Below are 17,625 nucleotides of genomic sequence, written 5' to 3'. Positions count from 1 at the left end.
TGATAGTAATGATGATGATAATTATAAAGATAATTAAAGAGTCATTAATAAGGGACAAAATTAAATTTAATTTAATTGCAAATATTTACATGATTTGATTGACATTTTGAGAACAAGGAAATTTGATCCAGAAATCTAAACATCAACATACATGGCCACAAGTGACAAATGTATTTTTTCCCTTTATTGTTAAATAATGTGACAAAAAGGAATGAAATATATAGAAAAGGTGAATAGGACAAATGAAATAGACGTACATACAACATACATACATAAAGGCAATAACATGAAGTAGTTATGATCTGTGATGTGTTTTAGCAAGAGTCCAGTTGTAGAGATCATATATTACATTATATTAGGTTGGGTATGTGTGTGTGTGTGTGTGTGTGTGTGTGCGTGTGTGTGTGTGTGTGTGTGTGTGTGTGTGTGTGTTTTGATGTTTATATGTGATGTGATTCTGGAGAGTTATGCTTGTGGGGTAAGAAGCAGTATATGGGTTAAGAGGCAGAGAGAGAGAAAAAGTCATTCAAGTCATGTCATTCTTAAAGTGGCATTAAATGTATCTTAACAACATGTTAATAATAATATATAACATATATAACACTGCCCATAAAGTCATGCAGTTACCGTATTTAAAAAAAAGCACTGACTCTCATTGAAATCATGTTGGAAAAATGTCAACAACATTCTCTTCCTAAATTTGCAAACATTTTCTGAAATACAGTTAGTATTATGTTGTTGCATGTTTATGTTTTATGTCAGAATGAAATAAAAAGATTAACGTAAACATTAGTTATTAGGGAAGGTATCAGTTATTTTCAAGTTTAAAGGTTCAAGTCCATGTCAAATTGCAATTATTTTTTGATTTCGCTAAATCAAGTCTGAAGTCTTTAAATTTGTGACTCAAGTCTGAGTCGAGTCCAAATCATGTGACTCAAGTACACATCTCTGGAAAAAAGCATTACTGTTAATTAATAACTGATTATATAAATAGGCCTAAATAATACCATTAGTTCAATACTATTTATTAAAATGACCCATAAAAGAAATATCAAGTCAGCTGATAAGTGTAGCCTCACTGAAACTTTATTTATTTACTTTGTTTTAAAAAAAATATTTTACTAGACAATTTAATTTCGCAACCTGTTGTTTTTACCCAATTTCTTTTCTCTTGGCACACATTTACTAATTTGTCTTCCTACACCCGAAGTGTATGTTATCATGACCTGCACTGGCAGTACTAAGTTTCATTATTTTTTTACTAACATTAACCACTTTACTAACAGCAGTTTAAAAAATCATCTCAAGACCTTTTACAGTCCTGTCAATTTCGGCTCATTAAAGACGCCCTGTGTGCTTTACAATAAAACTAAACACATCTGAAATACAAGGAGAATGAAATAAACTAAAATGTCATAAACGGTCACCAAACTAATAGACAAGATACAAGAAGGCCAAAACTAAAAATCAAGATAAAAACCGAGAATTAAAATAAATGAGATAACAATAAAATAGACAGACAGCCTAGATAAATCAGGATGCTTTGTGATAGAAGAAGCCCATATCTCAAGGAGATAAAGCTGACAGCTTTGTTTCCTGTAGTGCAAAATCTCTGTCCTTGAGACAGAAAAACCTCTGTCTGAGGATCTCAAACTACGCAAATAGTAGTAAGGGATTAAAAGGTCTGAAATGAAGCCAGGCCAAGAAGAGCATTAAAAGTAATCAATGAGATCTTAAAATGAATTCTTAAACAATCAGAAAGCTTATGTAAAGAGGCTAAAACCGGTTTGATGTGATTATACTTCTTGGTTCTGGTCGAAAGACTAGCAGCTGGGTTATAGTTAATGGCTTTAGTAATACAATTAATCAGATAATGCTATATAGATAAATTATTAGCCTCTGATAAGTTAATAATTAATAGTTTTATGAAGTCCTTGGTTGTTAATGTTTATATGCTGTTAATAAATGGATTTTGGTCCATGTGCTCTGCAGCAATTTTATAAAAGGTCAGAAATCAATTGAAGCAGTATAACTGATGAACTAAGAGCTGAAATGAGATACTTGCCAGAGATTTTTCACAATGTATCAACCTAAAACTGTTTTTATTAATAGTATTTAGCTGATTTATTGTATAAACAATAGTTAATTATTTACGAACCACTGATTAAGTCCCAAGTTACAACTCCTATACACTTTTCAATGATGCCTTATTAAGTGGTATCAGCATTTTATATAAATGCCTTTCTCTTAAAATGAATGACAATATTATGTAACAGACTTTTGGCACAAAGTATGCAAACATTATTGTACTTTATTCACAGATTTCCAGATATTTACACACATTTTGACATGAATATATGGATGGTGCATAAATAAAGAAAAAAAAGTCAGGATATCTGAAAATGTACAGCATTAATTTCACCCACTCCAGTCCAACAGTCCAATAAAATAAAATGCAATCAGTATCTGCTGCGGAAAAATGAAGTTTCTATAACGGCTACATGAACAGTTTATGAATAGCCTAAAATGATTGCTACAAAAAGTAAGCTGTTTAAAGAAACACAGTTATAATTGGCTTGATAATGAATCAGATGACCATTGTATCATTTGGTGGGCTACATTTCATAAACATATTCACAGTTTTACAGTGTGAGGATCCATGTATCCACGCTGATGATGCATGGTGTGGCCAAATCTTGGAGCTATAAGGAAACAGTAGATGGCAGCAGGCAGGCAGCAGCAAACATCAGGCCAAGCAGGAAAGTTCCTGGCGCCAGCAGCCGACTTGCAAAACCTGAGGGCATCAAATGAGAAACGTGCACACAGGTTATTTCTGCGAGGAATGGATCTTAATTAAAGCAGGACTATGACTCAGTTTATAGGCAACTGCATTTGTACTCAGTAATTGCCTTATTAAAATTAATAGAAGAATACACACACCCCAATAAAGAAACAATGCTGCCTTTAAGTGCCCATGAAAATAAAATAAATCAGCTGAGGAAAAAGGAAATGACATCTCTGAGAGCATGGCGACATTTTTTTTTCCATTTTACATATCATGTACTGCAGTTGTAACATGTTTTTACAAATCTTAAACTAATGTAATCTAGCAGAAATGATCATGATATCTTTTCTTTCAGAGAGCTGGTTATATTCGTACATTCAACACAGAGGGACTTACAAAAGTTGATTCAATTGACATTGATACATAAAGAATTTCAGACTCCCAGAATGCACTTAAAGACCAGTTGAAGTCATGATTACAGTATGGAGAGTACTTACTGCAAGTTTCAGACTCTCTGTACACACCCATCATCTCGCTGGTTTTGACGGACGCCAGACGTTCAGCGCTGACATCCCCTGTAAGATACAGACAATGTGGCAATTAGACGCAGACTGTCCAAGCCGCAGTTACTGATTTGCAATACTTGATAATTACTGTAGCTGAGTCTAAAGGCAGTTATGGACTTGCTTTTCCATCATTGAGTCAAATGAATACCTGAAATTCTGCATGTCATTTCAAAAGTTTAAGAGATAACAAATAACTCCCATTAAGGACTGTGCTTTTTTTTTTCAACCCTCCCCAAAGCACAAACATGTTTGCCTGAGACTCCCTCAGTGACTGGGGGAAAATGACCCTCCCTCCACCTCAAATCTTGTTCATATTCACACCAAATGTAGGTACTGGAGCCAATGCAATGAGCAAATATTACGGTAGTGAACATTCATACACAGCAGAGGCAGTATCACTAACTTTGCACAGTAGACATTATTAGATTTTGAAAATTGACCTTTCGGTGTTTGAAAGTTAAATGTTAAAAGGTAAAAATTATATCCTGGAGTTGAAAAAAAGGATTGAGTTTTCACTGTTGTCATGCCCTCAGGAGTGCAGTATTTAATTTAATTTTTTACAGGATCTAATTGATGCAAACAATGTATTTTTTGTGAAATCTTAAATACGACATTTCGAAGAAAGTAATTGTTGACCTTGACGTGTTCAAGGACTGTCAAAATTTGAATTCCTGATGATGATTTTTATTTTTTGACAGTTTCTAGCTTTGATAAAGTGCCAAACCCACAAGCAATATTTATGATTCAGAGGGTATTTAAAATATAAACAAAATTCAACCATTTAAAGTCCCTCCCATGCTAAAAAAAGTTATTTGACATATCTTCCTTATTTTACGCCACCTCCTTCCCCCTCGTAAATACCGAATGGTCCCTTACATGGCAAACTTTCCGTTCAGTTGGTAGTCAAGTAGGTGTGATTACTTTGCACGCACTTTTGCTCTCGACTAAGGTCAAAGTCTATTAATTATTTTAAATCTCTCAAGCGCAACAATGTTCATGATTCATTCTCAGCTTCACACTGTCTGAAAGCTCTTGGTGCATCTTCTTGCTCAGGATTTATTGCAATAGTAAACTCTCCAGCTTGTGGGAGACTTGTGAGGGCATAAATGCCCGTCCTGTGCTATACTGTGTGAAACCTCTGTACAGATCCTTCTCTGTTTCCCCCGCTGGGACAGAAAATGAGACACATAGACACTCAACTCTAGCTTCAGGTTACTAAGCAATTTTTCAGGTTTTCTAAAGATTTTTCAATGCCGGTAATTGTTCATTGACCTGATGAACACAGCGTTGGGCACACAGATTGCCCAGGTGGGTCCTAGAGGACTGAAGTGTTTATAGGCGTACATACAGTCTGATAGCTTGAGATTATATCTCACATACAATAACGCCTGTGTGTTAGTGAATGCATAACCCAACAGCCATGGTAATAATGCAGGCTTTATGTGATCAAATCAGCTTTACATTCTGTTTTTTCCCCTTATTTTTCCAAATAATCTCTTTACCTTTATTTTTTCAAATAATGATAGCATTGTTTTTTTGTGGCACTCCCATGTCATTCCAGAGAGGTTTTATAGTTGGTGTGTACTGGAGATGCAACATTCTGCGTTGATTTGTTTGACACAGTGCTCTTCAAATAACCTGTAGTTATAGGATCTTCCCTGAAGAGGTGAGATGAGTCAGCTGGCCGTATTACTCACCCAAAGTGACCTACTTAAATGTTATTGTTGCCTAAGTGGTGGTGTCAGTTGAGGATTTGAATTGCATGGTTAATGACTGTACTATTAAATTTTGATTTTAATTGTTTTAATATGATATCCAGTATAAAAAAGAGAAAGTGTTACCACTATTACTACTACTACTGTTCTACTGTTACTCGTGTTTCCAACCCTAATACAGTTGCCCTTTTTAGTGGGATATTCTAATTTAGAGAGTGTCTGCCTTACCAGATACCATGTACTCGACTCGCTGGCACCTTGTGTTAGCTGCAGTGTGGGGAGAGCCATGCAGAATGGTGACTGTCGCTGTTGTCAGATTCAGGACATTTGCAACCCTATTGCGGAAGTCATATCTGGGCAAAAAGAAACTGAACATCAACTTTGTGATCACGTAATACACTAATTAACTGGAATAATATCACAGAGCATTGTATTCAGTGTGTTTCATCTTATCCAATCCAGATATGATCAAATACGGTGGTCAGTGAACTTCGGAGATTGTTTTGATTTTTCAGCAGCGCTTCAGTATGTACACTGCCAACAGTGGCACTGAAATTTTGATTTTACAATTGAGCTATAAAGCACAGATCTGTGTAGCCTGTGCTGTCTGTGTTTGCATGCTGCATTTCATACATGAGATGTGGAAATGCAGACAGAGGCACAGAGGAGAAGAGACCTTGCTTTTCTTTGATATCTAGTGTTGGCAAAAAAAAAAATGGTGTTGCACGACCTGTAGTTAGCACCGTTAGATTGTTTATCATATTATGTGAATGCCTCTGTCCCACTAAAGGTCCCATAGAGCCACTTCCAAACTTTAAAACTATGTATGGAACAAGGTTAATCATCAAATATTCACACTGAACAGCCAAATGCGATTCGACTTGCGTAACTCTTATTTGGGCACAGCCCTGTCAAAACCAAACAAATTTACAAAATCAAAAAAGCACTCAAACACTTCTGTGGAATTTGTCTACAATAACCAAACCCTTCAGGTTCTGCTCAGGGCAAATACTGACAGACTGGCATGAAATTGTGACAAAAGGTTATAACTGATGCATTTTTAATACACTCACGAGCTAAAGTTAGCCACTCTGGGGAAAGTCTGGTTTGCTGAAGGGGATTCTGGGATAATGTTGGCACATGCAATGATGCTGGATCCGTTCTTCAGCAGTACAGATCTTTGGACCACTGCAAACACAGGCAAAATTAATTAATTCCCTATGTTCATTTCACATTGTTACATTCAACAAAATGTTAAAACTGAATCAGTTTGGTACCAGAGTTTTGTCCAGAGAGATCGATGATGCTGTCAGTGAAGACCTGTCGCTCAGTCAGGCTGACTGCACCGTGTCTTGCAGACAGCTCTCCCACCACACAGCTCAGAGGGGTTAATAGTGAACAGTTGGAGCTCTGAAGAGAGAATAGAAAGAAGGAAGTGCTTTAAACACTGACCACATAATGGTCATGTTTTTATAGTTGGAAAAAGAAACTCTCAAGTAATAGACTTACTTCCCTTCACTGTTTGAATGTTTTGTCCCGTATGTACAGTATTAAAGGACTTACAACTGAGCGCTAAGACCTTAAGACTAAGGTCTTTAATTTCTTAACCAGTAGTTCTCAGCCTATTTCCTTGAGGGACCCTTTTTTCTTATCTATTATGTGAAGACCCCTGACCAAATGACGTATCCTATGGATATTATACTCAATGCATAAGGACAGAACAACTGATAAACTGTACTAATAATCCAAATAGTGAATGCAATAGTTACAGTGAGTTTGTGTAAAACATGCAATATGGACACATTTTGAAGAGATTATTTCCTGAAAAATTTGCATTACAGATGAATTTTGCTGATTTTTTTAGGAACCTCCTTTTTGACAAAATTCAGTGTTTTCTTTTTCCTAAGGCTTGGCTAGAGCACTATTAGCTCTTTGGTGTTTAGTGGCATACTTTTCTAATGAGACTCTTTAACAGAGAGAGAAAGCTCTGTAAATATAGCTTGTGCAGATCTTCACTGTGATCTTACCCTAATTTTTTTTTTTACATTTTACATTTATGATAATCTAAGAATACTTTTATTTAAATGAAATGAATGAAGTGCTGAGGTTTGCTCTGCTTGTTGTTGTTATTTAAAGTTTTCTTAAACTCCTTACAAGCTAAAAGCTTCCACAACCCCAGGTTGGAAACCAGTGTTGTAAACCATTAATACAACTGAACATATCAATTAATGCAAAAGTCCAAGTATTTTCAAATTAATAAATCCTACTGTGATTGAGAATAAAATTATTTCAGTTATGATGTCATGCAAGTATACACAAACCAATCTGACAAAACTTTGAGGAAATACATTAATATTTCTCAGAGACTGAACAAAGTTACATCATTCACTGGATAAAAGTAACTTGATAAAAGACAGAAATGTCCCTCTATGCCTGTAAAAGACTCTGGGTTGGCCATCTATTATACATAAAGTACACTATGATCACTGAAGAATTTAGATAAATTGTTCTTATTGTATGAAACACACTCCTAGAAAATACAGGAGGGACATCTATCATGCCATTTACCAGGTACCTGGCTGATGAGGGGGTTATAATGTAATTATTGACCTGATTTAAATTAAAATTTAATTGTAATTTATAAATTTGCTAATGGTGTAATCCAGATATGAAATTCTTCATGAAATCTTGTTTAAAACAATCTGAACAAAAACCAACACAGGATGATAACATAGGATACATAAATATCTGCAAACAGCCCTGCAGTAAAGGTCTGCAAAAATGCTGAACAAAATCATACAATTAAACATGCCTTAAAAACTTTAAAACTAAATGAGAAGCAAATGTTTACATTTACAGTGCTTATTGAACAGATTCAGTACTTCAATGCTATTATCAAACTCCAAGAGCAGTCAAGAGAATAGGTGGCAGACATGCAGAAGTAAAGTAGACACAGTCCGATCTTACCATTGACGTCATGTTGAAGGGATTGAATGTGCCTCCCCCACTGCTGCACTGTCGGGTGGTGGTGCTGGGGTTGGTGGTGATGGACAGGGATGCATTAGACATCTGCAGGGGGTTGGATAAAGTATTGATACAGGGAAAAAAAAACACACACACACACACACACACACACACACACACATTAAAAATGAGCACATTAACATTGTGGACAAAAATCAAAATCTGGGAACCTAAATGCCTGCACTGTATTATTCATCCCCTCTCACTGCTGTTAATGTAAAACCTCGTGCCCTTAGGTTACATACTGGTTATATACTTTATCCTGAGTATCAAAAAAACATCAACAGGCAACAAAACATTTTCTTAGAGAATGACCTCTTTCCAAAATGAAACTTAACACCACTCTTTTGTTGCTCTCAAAACAGCTCTGGCACTATCTCTGTGGATCTGTGTGTGTGTGTGCGTGTGTGTGTGTGTGTGTGTGTGTGTGTGTGTGCGTGCATGTTCAGCGTCTGAAGTGTTTCCTCCTCCGTAGAGCACTTTCATGCTCCTACGTGGCAGAGGTTGCTGGTGTTAAATGAATCCCACCTCTACTGCAGTGTTTCTGCATGGCACTGGATATGGATGATTAGTTGTTTCTCATCACTTTCCATGTTGATGTCAAATTCACTGTTCTTACTGGAGCCTTTTGCAAAGTCACATTTTATTTGAAACCTACGTGACAAGCCCCCTACAAACTGCGCCCACCACTGGTACAATACAATCCCTCTTAACGGTTACTTGAACTCAAGGAAATTGTAGTGACTAAATATGTGGCAAAATGTAGAAATTATCCACTTTTTCCATTTACTGTATTCATAATGCATTAAGATGTAATTTAGCTTGTAGGTAAAGAGATGTAAACCTAACCCTTACCTTAACCAGCTCCTTTTTAACCTAACACTTGCTAGCTAGTCTAACACTATCTTAAGTTGTTTTTGATCAAAGTGCACACACTCACGGTTGGCAATTCTGAGCTTCTAAAATGTTGATAGTCTTAAAGTTATTAACAAAAATACAGATAAATAAGTGTCTGATCAGAAACAAGCTTTTATATCAGATGTTTATGGATTTGGATACAAATACAGCAAGAGCTAAAACTGACACACAGACATGATGATTTCACCCATTCATTAAGAATCTGTACTTACATTTAATGCTTTTAGGTTCACCTCCAGTATGGCATCACTGCTACTCCCATCAGGAAACATCTGCTGCCGCTGTCAACATATTAGCAGACAATTAAAGAGACTGAACTAAACGTGCACTGTCATACTCTCATAGTAATTAGTTAAACCAGTACTGGGTAGATGTTTTGCTGAAATACAAAGGCAGTAAAAATGGACACAAGGAGGTATTTTGCATTGTAACCATTCTTACACTCATTATATGACTCTCAGTTAAATCTGCCTGGTAAAAATAAGTAGATTTGGGCAAACAATATTATTTATTTCCTATACTATCCTTGATAATATTGCTTCTTGGGAGATACAGTATCACAAGCTCTCAACCATGGATGTATTGCAGAGCTCAGTATGGGGCATCTGGAGGGCGGCTGACAGAGACAGCTGTTCCCTTGTGGAGCTTCCTAGTTCAGGGGGCCTGTAGGTTTCACTAGCCAGCAGGCAAATGCTAAGCTAAGCTAATGATCTCACCCATGCTACCAATGGCTCTGTGTTGCAACCCACCACAGGCATAATGAATTCACTGTCTGTCCAGTGCAGCAGAAATACTGTCATGTTTTTGTGGCAGCTTGGCTTCTAATAAGTTAGGTTTAATGTGGAAATCTCATTTGAATTGGTTACACAGTCTTCTAAAGAATTTCCTCTGACTTGATGAATTAAGGAAGCACTTTTGAAATCCATTTCAGAACTGTAGTCAAGTTCTCTTACACGAATTATGGATGTTTTACAAATGTATCTCTGCCTCTAAATAGTCACAACTTCCTAATTCAGTTTAGGTCATGCATACATTACACACACGAACGACATTTTTAACACTTATTCAAAAAACAAACAGCCCATAAGTGCACAAAGATAGAGCTTTTTTTAAAAAAAAACTATTTATGATGAAAATGATAGCGGTGTGGACTTGAGTTACATGACAAGCACTTGCGACTTGAGTCACAAATTGGAAGAGTTTAGATTTGACTTGACAAAAAAGACTTGCAACTCGACTTGGACTTTAACACCAATGACTTGTGACTTTACTTGGACTTGAGCAATTTGCCACGAAAATACCTGATACCTTCCCCCCACTAATCCAATTTATGATTAAGTTCAGTCACACCTGTTTTAACAAACTTGTTTTAACAAGAGCAAATTTTAAAAGCATGCTTTGTTGTTGTAAATGTAATATATAATTACTTTGTTTTTAAAATGGCAATGCATTTGGTGAAGAGTGCATTAAGACTTGTTTAGGACTCAGAACTCAAAGTTTAGGACTTGGAACTTGTTAGTCTTTAATTTGGACTTGACTGCAAAGACTTGAAACTTACTTGTGACTTGCAAAACAGTGAGTTGGTCCCACCTCTTGGCCTTGTTTTTCTCACTTCCTTCAAATGTGTTTTGATATTTTGCACTATGGCTTAATTTAGCAAGCTGAACTTTGGCAACAAAAAATTGGGCAGTTGAGTAAAGATTACTATAATTACTGGTGCGAGCTACCCGCAGATAAACGTACTCTTTGAAAAGTGTTGTAAGAGATGAGAGCAACCACCATCTTTCTTAAAGAGGAACTCTCCTAGAGAGTAAAATTCTCTGATTAAAAAAAAAAAACAGCTGTCACTTTCAGCCAGCCTCCATGGAGCTGTATGAAAATATGAAGTATGAAAATGGTGTGATGTGGAGTTGGAAAGAGTTTGGATTACTCATCTCTGTTTACAGTAAACAAGGATCTCATTACAGCATTAGTGTTTGCTAGGTTAACACTTGGATTTCTGACCAAGCCTTCAGTCAATACAATTAATTGATGTTTAGTTGAAAAGACTTTGGCTTTTGTTGGGTCTTACCAGCATAACTGTCCCATTCACGCTGCCGTTGAACACTGCCTTGGCAATAATCCATCGTCCATCTGAATTTCTTTCAGCTGAGATATTAGCACACCGAATTCTGTATAGAAAACACAAACATTCATGTACATACATGCACAGAAAGACACAAAAATACAAGATGAGCAAAACATTCAAATCCTGCAGGATTAACCATTAGAATGTTCTCCTTCACAATATTTTGTTGAGTCATTCCCAGTGAATGAGGAGGATTATCTGTGTGTTATAATACAAAACATTATGATATGACTCTATGTCTAGGACACCCTACACCTGTAATTGCCCTCAAAAGACGACCCAAGTCTGTCACTGTGCCAGAGGGCCACTCAGGGTGGCGAAGCTTTGATACGTTAGTCTGCTCATGCTGCAAAGACATCAGTGATGACTCAGACTTGACATCTGCTAAAACTGATCCCATTTTCTGTATGCTGTATCTGCACATGACAGAAAATAGTCAGTGCTCACCACTTCTTGTTTCAATATAGGAATCTATCTGAAAATGTTCACATATCTTCTTCTCTCCTTCAGTTTCACCCTCTGTTGGTTTCTTTCCCTCAAATAAGCACAAACAAAAAGCACACAGGCTCTCACCTTGATCCGTTAGGTGCGTGAATCACCACCGACCTTCCAACTATGCTGAAGGGTCCATATAATGGCATGTTGGGATCCATGTATACAGCCATAGACTTATTGAGGCCAGCCAGCGTCCCAAACTTCCCGCTTATGTCACCAATCTCATACTGGTCCACTGTGCCGACTCCAGGTCCGGGGCTGTTTGATATGTTCCAGCCTAGCGGGTTGTAGTGGCCCAAGATGTTTGCGTTGGAGCAAGGGTCTGAGCTACCAGGTTTGACTGGCAGTATGTGGACATGGTAACCCGCAGCTGAGGAGTTCAGGTTAATTAGAGATACATTTATAGTTGTGGGTCCGAGTGGGACAGCCTGGGTGAACTTGATCTGGCCGCTTTGTATTTGGGAGCCAAACCAGGTACCTAAGCTAGCTTTAGGGACTCGCACCATTGTGACATTGGCACAAGCAATCCTCGGCCCTCCTCTTTCTGCTTGATGGATGACCACTGAACGACCAATAATGCCTGCCTCGGGCACCCAAGATGTGACATCAGTGAAGAAGTTTTTTGCTTCCACTCCGCCCACTTTGGTGCCGAGGTTGATGGTGCTGTGTTTGTTGGAAAGGTCTCCCACCTCGCAAGAAAAGGGCCTGGATGGGTTACAGTGGAGAGCATAGCTGCTGTCTGTTGTGTTGATGTCAAATGGGTTCCAGTGTCCTCCTACTGAGCCACAGCGATTTTCATCATCATCTCTTTCTGAGCTGATGGGGTAGGTGTGAACATGCCAGTTGTGGTTTTTGGTTGGTGTCATTGAGGAATTTCCGTACACCAGATCCATGAAGATGGATACATCTGACAGAGGGTTGTTCATCAGCTGGGTGAACCAGATCTCACCAACCACAGGGAACTGAAATCTGGCTCTCGCTACAATCACTTCACCAGGATAACTGATGCTGGCACAAACATACCTGGCACCATCTGGTTGATGGATCACAACTGAGCGACCTACGATGCTGTTCCTTCCAAAAAGAGGAAGGTTGTAGTCTGTGAACATCATGTTCACCTCATTTGCACCTGCAAGCGACATATGCTTGGCACTGAGATCACCGATCTCATACATGTCATGCGTTGAACCGGGCATTTCTGGGTATGTTGGGGCATTCGTGTCAACACCGAATGGATTCCAGTGGCCACCAACATTATCATTTGAGCACCGGCTATATGAAGGTGACCTGACTGAGGGGAGAGGAAAATGATGGACGTGGTAAGGGCCGACTTTGCTCCGTAAGTTAGTCAGATTCACCATCAACTTTGTTGCATCAAATGGGGAAGCCTGACGGAAGCTGAAGTATCCTTTGATCCCTCTCATATTAACAACAGCGCTGACCTGTTTCTCAGGTACAGGATAAATCTTGGCACACTTATAACGCGACCCTGTCTTGAGGAGAAGAAATCGATAGTTCATGTTGAAGCTGGTCAGGTCCAGACGGGATTTCGCAGGCATCAGAGGGGTACCGACTTTCACAACACCCAGAGTGGTCAAAGTTGAGGCATCTAAGCTTCCCAAAAGAACACTGCAGCTTGCAGCAGAGCTTGGAGATGCAAAGAGAGTGACATTAGATTTTGAGGCATTGACCTGACCGATTGTAACTAGGTCTGCAAGCAGCCTGGGATCATTGTTTCCATTGTTAAGGCGAATGTAAACATTACCCGCGATGGGTATGTTGAACCTGGCCTGATAAGTCTTGAGCGTTTGACCTTGACTTACAGCCGTGCATACTTTCGTGCCGTTACACGTATACAAAGTCAGCGAGAAGTCGTCCAGATTTGAGTTTTGTTTAAAGAGGCCTGACACGTTGATGGAGGGGTTTGAGGAAGGATTGGCCATGAAAGTGAAGATGCTCGAGCCAATGTGTGCCTTGGAACAGGGCTGAGCAAAATGGCCATACTTGACAGGGAACTCACTGAGGGAGAAGTTGACTGAACTACAGGACCCAGCGCCTGAGACGTTGACAGTGGCCATACCGGAGGTGGAGTTAAAGTACACCTGCCCTGTGACTCCTCCCATGTTCAGAGGTGCCATAAACTGAACACAGAAAATGGAATCTGAAAAGGGTGACAAATAGGAGGTAAAGGTAGTATTCTGGGTCCCAACACTTGTGAATGCACAACTCAACACACAGAACTCTGATATTATTCAGCAATACCCTCAGAGGCATCAGTGTATCCATTTACAAACATTTTACTCTAGCTAATGCACTGTTCTAATGATTAATGTTGACACATTTCTACTTCACTAGCAGGTGACATTTAAACTATTTCAAACTTAACTGTCAGCATATTAAAGAAAATATGTGTAAAAAATCATCAGTTGAGACATTAGAAGACAAGGGGCAGTTGAAGTAGTGTCATGTTACACACACTGTAGGTTTTAACTTTCAGGTTAGTTTTCAACAAGGTATGAAAATCTGAGGAAACTGGGTTCAAGCTCGAATACATTTTGAAGTGAAAAACTGAATGAATAATGAAGGGGTTCAAAAGTAGTTGAAAACTTTCATAAATGGGCAGACTTCTCAGAGTTTGAACTTTTCATCCATTCATAAAATATTAAAATCTGCTGAAATTTTAAACAAGTTTTGTACCAGGAAATTAGAGTCCTTGAGAAAAGTCTCCAGAAAATTAAGCAGAAGAATAATAATACAGACACAAAAACAGGGTTAGAGAGTGTGCATTGCTTGAAGCGAGGGCAATTTTAAACCTGTTTCAACATGCGTATAAATGGTCAATTTGCTTGGTGTGAGTGGTTCATTAGTTTCTGCACCCTGACAGGAATGGAAATTCGGAAAATTATATAATTGAATATCTTTTCACATTAAAATTCTGCACATTTTATATGGCCTATTATATATTCATGATGATGATGATGATTTATAATGACATTTATGTGAAATATCTGCGACAGGTCATTGCTATTTAAAGAAAAATTGTCGCACTAATTATGTTTAATCACCTGACTTAGTTACACATGAAGCTATGTTTTTAACAACTTATAATTGCCATATTTGATTTTTTAAATTTTTTTTAGTTATGCAAGACAGTACATAGTACTAATTAACCTCGAGAGATCTGTGTCTATAACAGTGTTGTATCCGTTTTGTTAGGTGATACTATAGCAGATTACTGTTCAAATTAGGTTGCATGCACCTTTTAGTTTCTGTTCTCAGTTTAATGTTATATATAGTGGCCACCGTCATGACATTTGAAGTCTTAATGGCAGAAACGTTACTTTCTGTCTTTGACAACAGCCCTGATCTTTATTATCATCACTTTCATAGGTTTTTTCACTTATTATTGATGTAATGTCTGACCTAGAGTCGTTATACCTCAACTGATTTCACTGATTTTTATAAACATATCCTTGGATTCAACCAAGGTTACAACTGGCTGATATTTTTGTCTGGGATACAGTAAAAACATTTAGTAAAACATTTCATTGTCTGCAGGATAAACAGATTCTGAGGACTGTCCGAACGCTATCTATTTCCAAGGACTACAAACCACTAATAACAATAAAAAAGGATTGCAGGTTGCTCAGGTTGGTGTGCAAGCAAATTGGTTTGTTATTGTCAATTTGCACATGTAAAATCAGCAAATTGTGCCTAAGTGGGATCCACTGCACTTATAGTTAGAGAGCACTAACATCACATGTTTCTAATTTGATCATCGAGATCGTTTCAAGCCTCTCTGGGATTCAGAGAGGGAGCTGCACCCATGTGCTACTAAATAACATAATCTGCAGGTTGTCCTTTGAACCAAAGAAAGAGCAGCTAATAAACAAACCAGAACAAAGACACTAATCAGTAAAATAACTTCTGTTGGCAGAAAACCTGCAGACTCTCTGTCCTCTGTGGCACGTGGTTTAAATCCCCGACATAAACATTAGTGTGCTGAATACACAAACCACTCACAAAGCCAGTGTGGCACATTTTGCAAAGGGCAAAGATTGCAAAACATACTCACCAAGTAAAGACAGCAGCAGGGCAGCTGTCAGAAGGCACATGGTGGCAGATGTGTGAAAAACACACAGGAAAGAGCTGAATATCTATTTATAATTCAAGTGAAATAATGTTGCAAAAAAACTTCACTGAAGTCATGCAAATCCTCACTGAAGAAGCAGAAAATAACAGCTCAGTTACAACATAAGTAGGTCAAGGACATCAAAACGATGGCCTGTGTGTGTCTAAGAGTGCTCCCCAAGAAGATGTCATGTGAAACGGGTTTTCAAAAGTGTGCAGCCTCCGTTGTGCTTCTGCTTTTCAGCAGCAGCCACTCAGCCTGTGATTGGTCAACAGGGTGGCAGTGTCACTTGTATGGAGTTAGGGAAGGGAGGGAGAATATTTGACAGCCTGGATGGGCGGAGGTGGCCCGTCCCTGTCGTGGCCACACTCAGCTCAAGGCAAAATATAGGACAAGAAGGCATTTGTTGATGGCAGTGTGTGATCTGTCAGGCTCAATCAGTTCAAAATGCAAAGGAAATATTAATTGATCAAAGTGTACACATTATAACTCATTTATTAAAGCAACAGATCAATATGTTGATGAAGCCTTTTCAGTTAGGAGTTTTTGAAAAATTAGAGCTAAGTTAATTTTCAGCTAATTGAATTGAAAGTGAACTGATCCTTTAGATTTGTTAGTGGGCTTTATGCTTCATAAGATAATATTAAAGTAAAGTAAAGTGATAGTTCATATTTTTTTAAGTCAGGTTGTATGAGGCACTTATCCATAGTCAGTTTATTATATAAGTAAAGTGTATATCAGTTTGCTTCCAGTTACGAGAAGCATTGGGAAGCCATTAGCAGCTTCAGTTCCACATTTATGCTCTCTTCAAAGTCACCAAACAACCTCACTTTAAAACATCTGAACTATTCCTTCAAGTGCAATCTTATCTTAGGAAGCATAAAGCCTGCTGACAAATCTAAAAGATCGGGATCTTTGTACTGTTAGCGCACAATATTCTATAAGTTACTTGCCTGGACCTGAATGTTTCCAAAACAGGAACACAGTGATGATAGTCATCAGCAGCAATCTATAGTTGGAGATAAAAGCAATGTGAAATACATAATGAAAAATTACAAATATAAAACAAGTATACAAATCAACATTAGAGCAGCATCAGTTCAAGCCAAAGTCAAACTAAAAAATCATTTTAGACTCAGCTTTTCGTAAATATTAAAGCAAGTTGATTACCACCACAAGCCCCCAAAGCAGCTTCAAAGTTCCTTGCGAAGAACGAAATTCCTCCACAAGATATCCCATTATTTAAAAATTCAACTTTATTCAATCAGGAAATCTGAGATAAAGAGAGCCCTGAGTGCAGGAGTTAAAAAGTAAAAACAAACAACTAGACACAAACAAATGTAGATAAAGCATCAGAGACAGTCACCGACATCACTGAATGGATTTGAAGATAAAAGTTCATATTATATCAGTCGCTCTTATGGAGATGGTGGTCGAGAGCATTGTCGTAGACATTGTTCCAAAATCTTCCAGGTGTGAAACTGGTTTGAGATCAGCTGACTGTAATAGAGTTTCATTCTCATCGTTTTCAAAATCACAAAACCATCCAGTGAGCACTGGTACACAGAGACATCTGCATTTGATTTCTTTCTTCACTCTTTAATTCAGGTTTTCCCTTTAATTTGTCTCCTGTTTATACTTTGTACCAATTAAGACAAATAAGGTGCCTAAAATTAAGCTTGTAGCGTCACGGTTTCATCATGGTTTTTTTCTCAGCTTTTTGCTGAGTTGATCCATTCTTTTCTTTCCCCTTTTTTACAGCCCTGTTTTTGCCTCTTCCTCTTTCTTCTTAGAACATGCCTCAGCTGTCCTTGTGACAGGGTTGAAGGGGGGAAAAGAGGACATAAAATAGTAAGTTGTTC

The 17,625-nt window shown here is 37.9% G+C and overlaps 1 protein-coding gene across 1 annotated transcript; it reads right to left on the bottom strand.

The window, feature by feature from the left end:
• Nucleotides 1-2,291: 2,291 nt before the first annotated feature.
• Nucleotides 2,292-16,005, bottom strand: cusr (Copper-only SOD repeat protein). Its single transcript, XM_042485910.2, has 10 exons — nucleotides 15,707-16,005; nucleotides 11,710-13,792; nucleotides 11,080-11,179; nucleotides 9,221-9,289; nucleotides 8,034-8,135; nucleotides 6,344-6,476; nucleotides 6,140-6,254; nucleotides 5,295-5,419; nucleotides 3,283-3,360; nucleotides 2,292-2,794 (listed from the first exon to the last, which is right to left on the bottom strand). The coding sequence occupies exons 1-10, from the start codon at nucleotides 15,744-15,746 to the stop codon at nucleotides 2,703-2,705; spliced, it is 2,937 nt and encodes a 978-aa protein (XP_042341844.2). The 5' UTR covers nucleotides 15,747-16,005; the 3' UTR covers nucleotides 2,292-2,702.
• Between the last annotated feature and the right edge of the window lie 1,620 nt (nucleotides 16,006-17,625).

The sequence above is a fragment of the Plectropomus leopardus genome, chromosome 3 (assembly GCF_026936395.1).
Source record: "Plectropomus leopardus strain MGB_pleo_1.0 chromosome 3, ASM2693639v1, whole genome shotgun sequence".
NCBI classification, from domain to species: domain Eukaryota; kingdom Metazoa; phylum Chordata; class Actinopteri; order Perciformes; family Serranidae; genus Plectropomus; species Plectropomus leopardus.
Note: the sequence above shows the minus strand (reverse complement) of the source record. Positions and strands in the feature narration are given on the sequence as shown.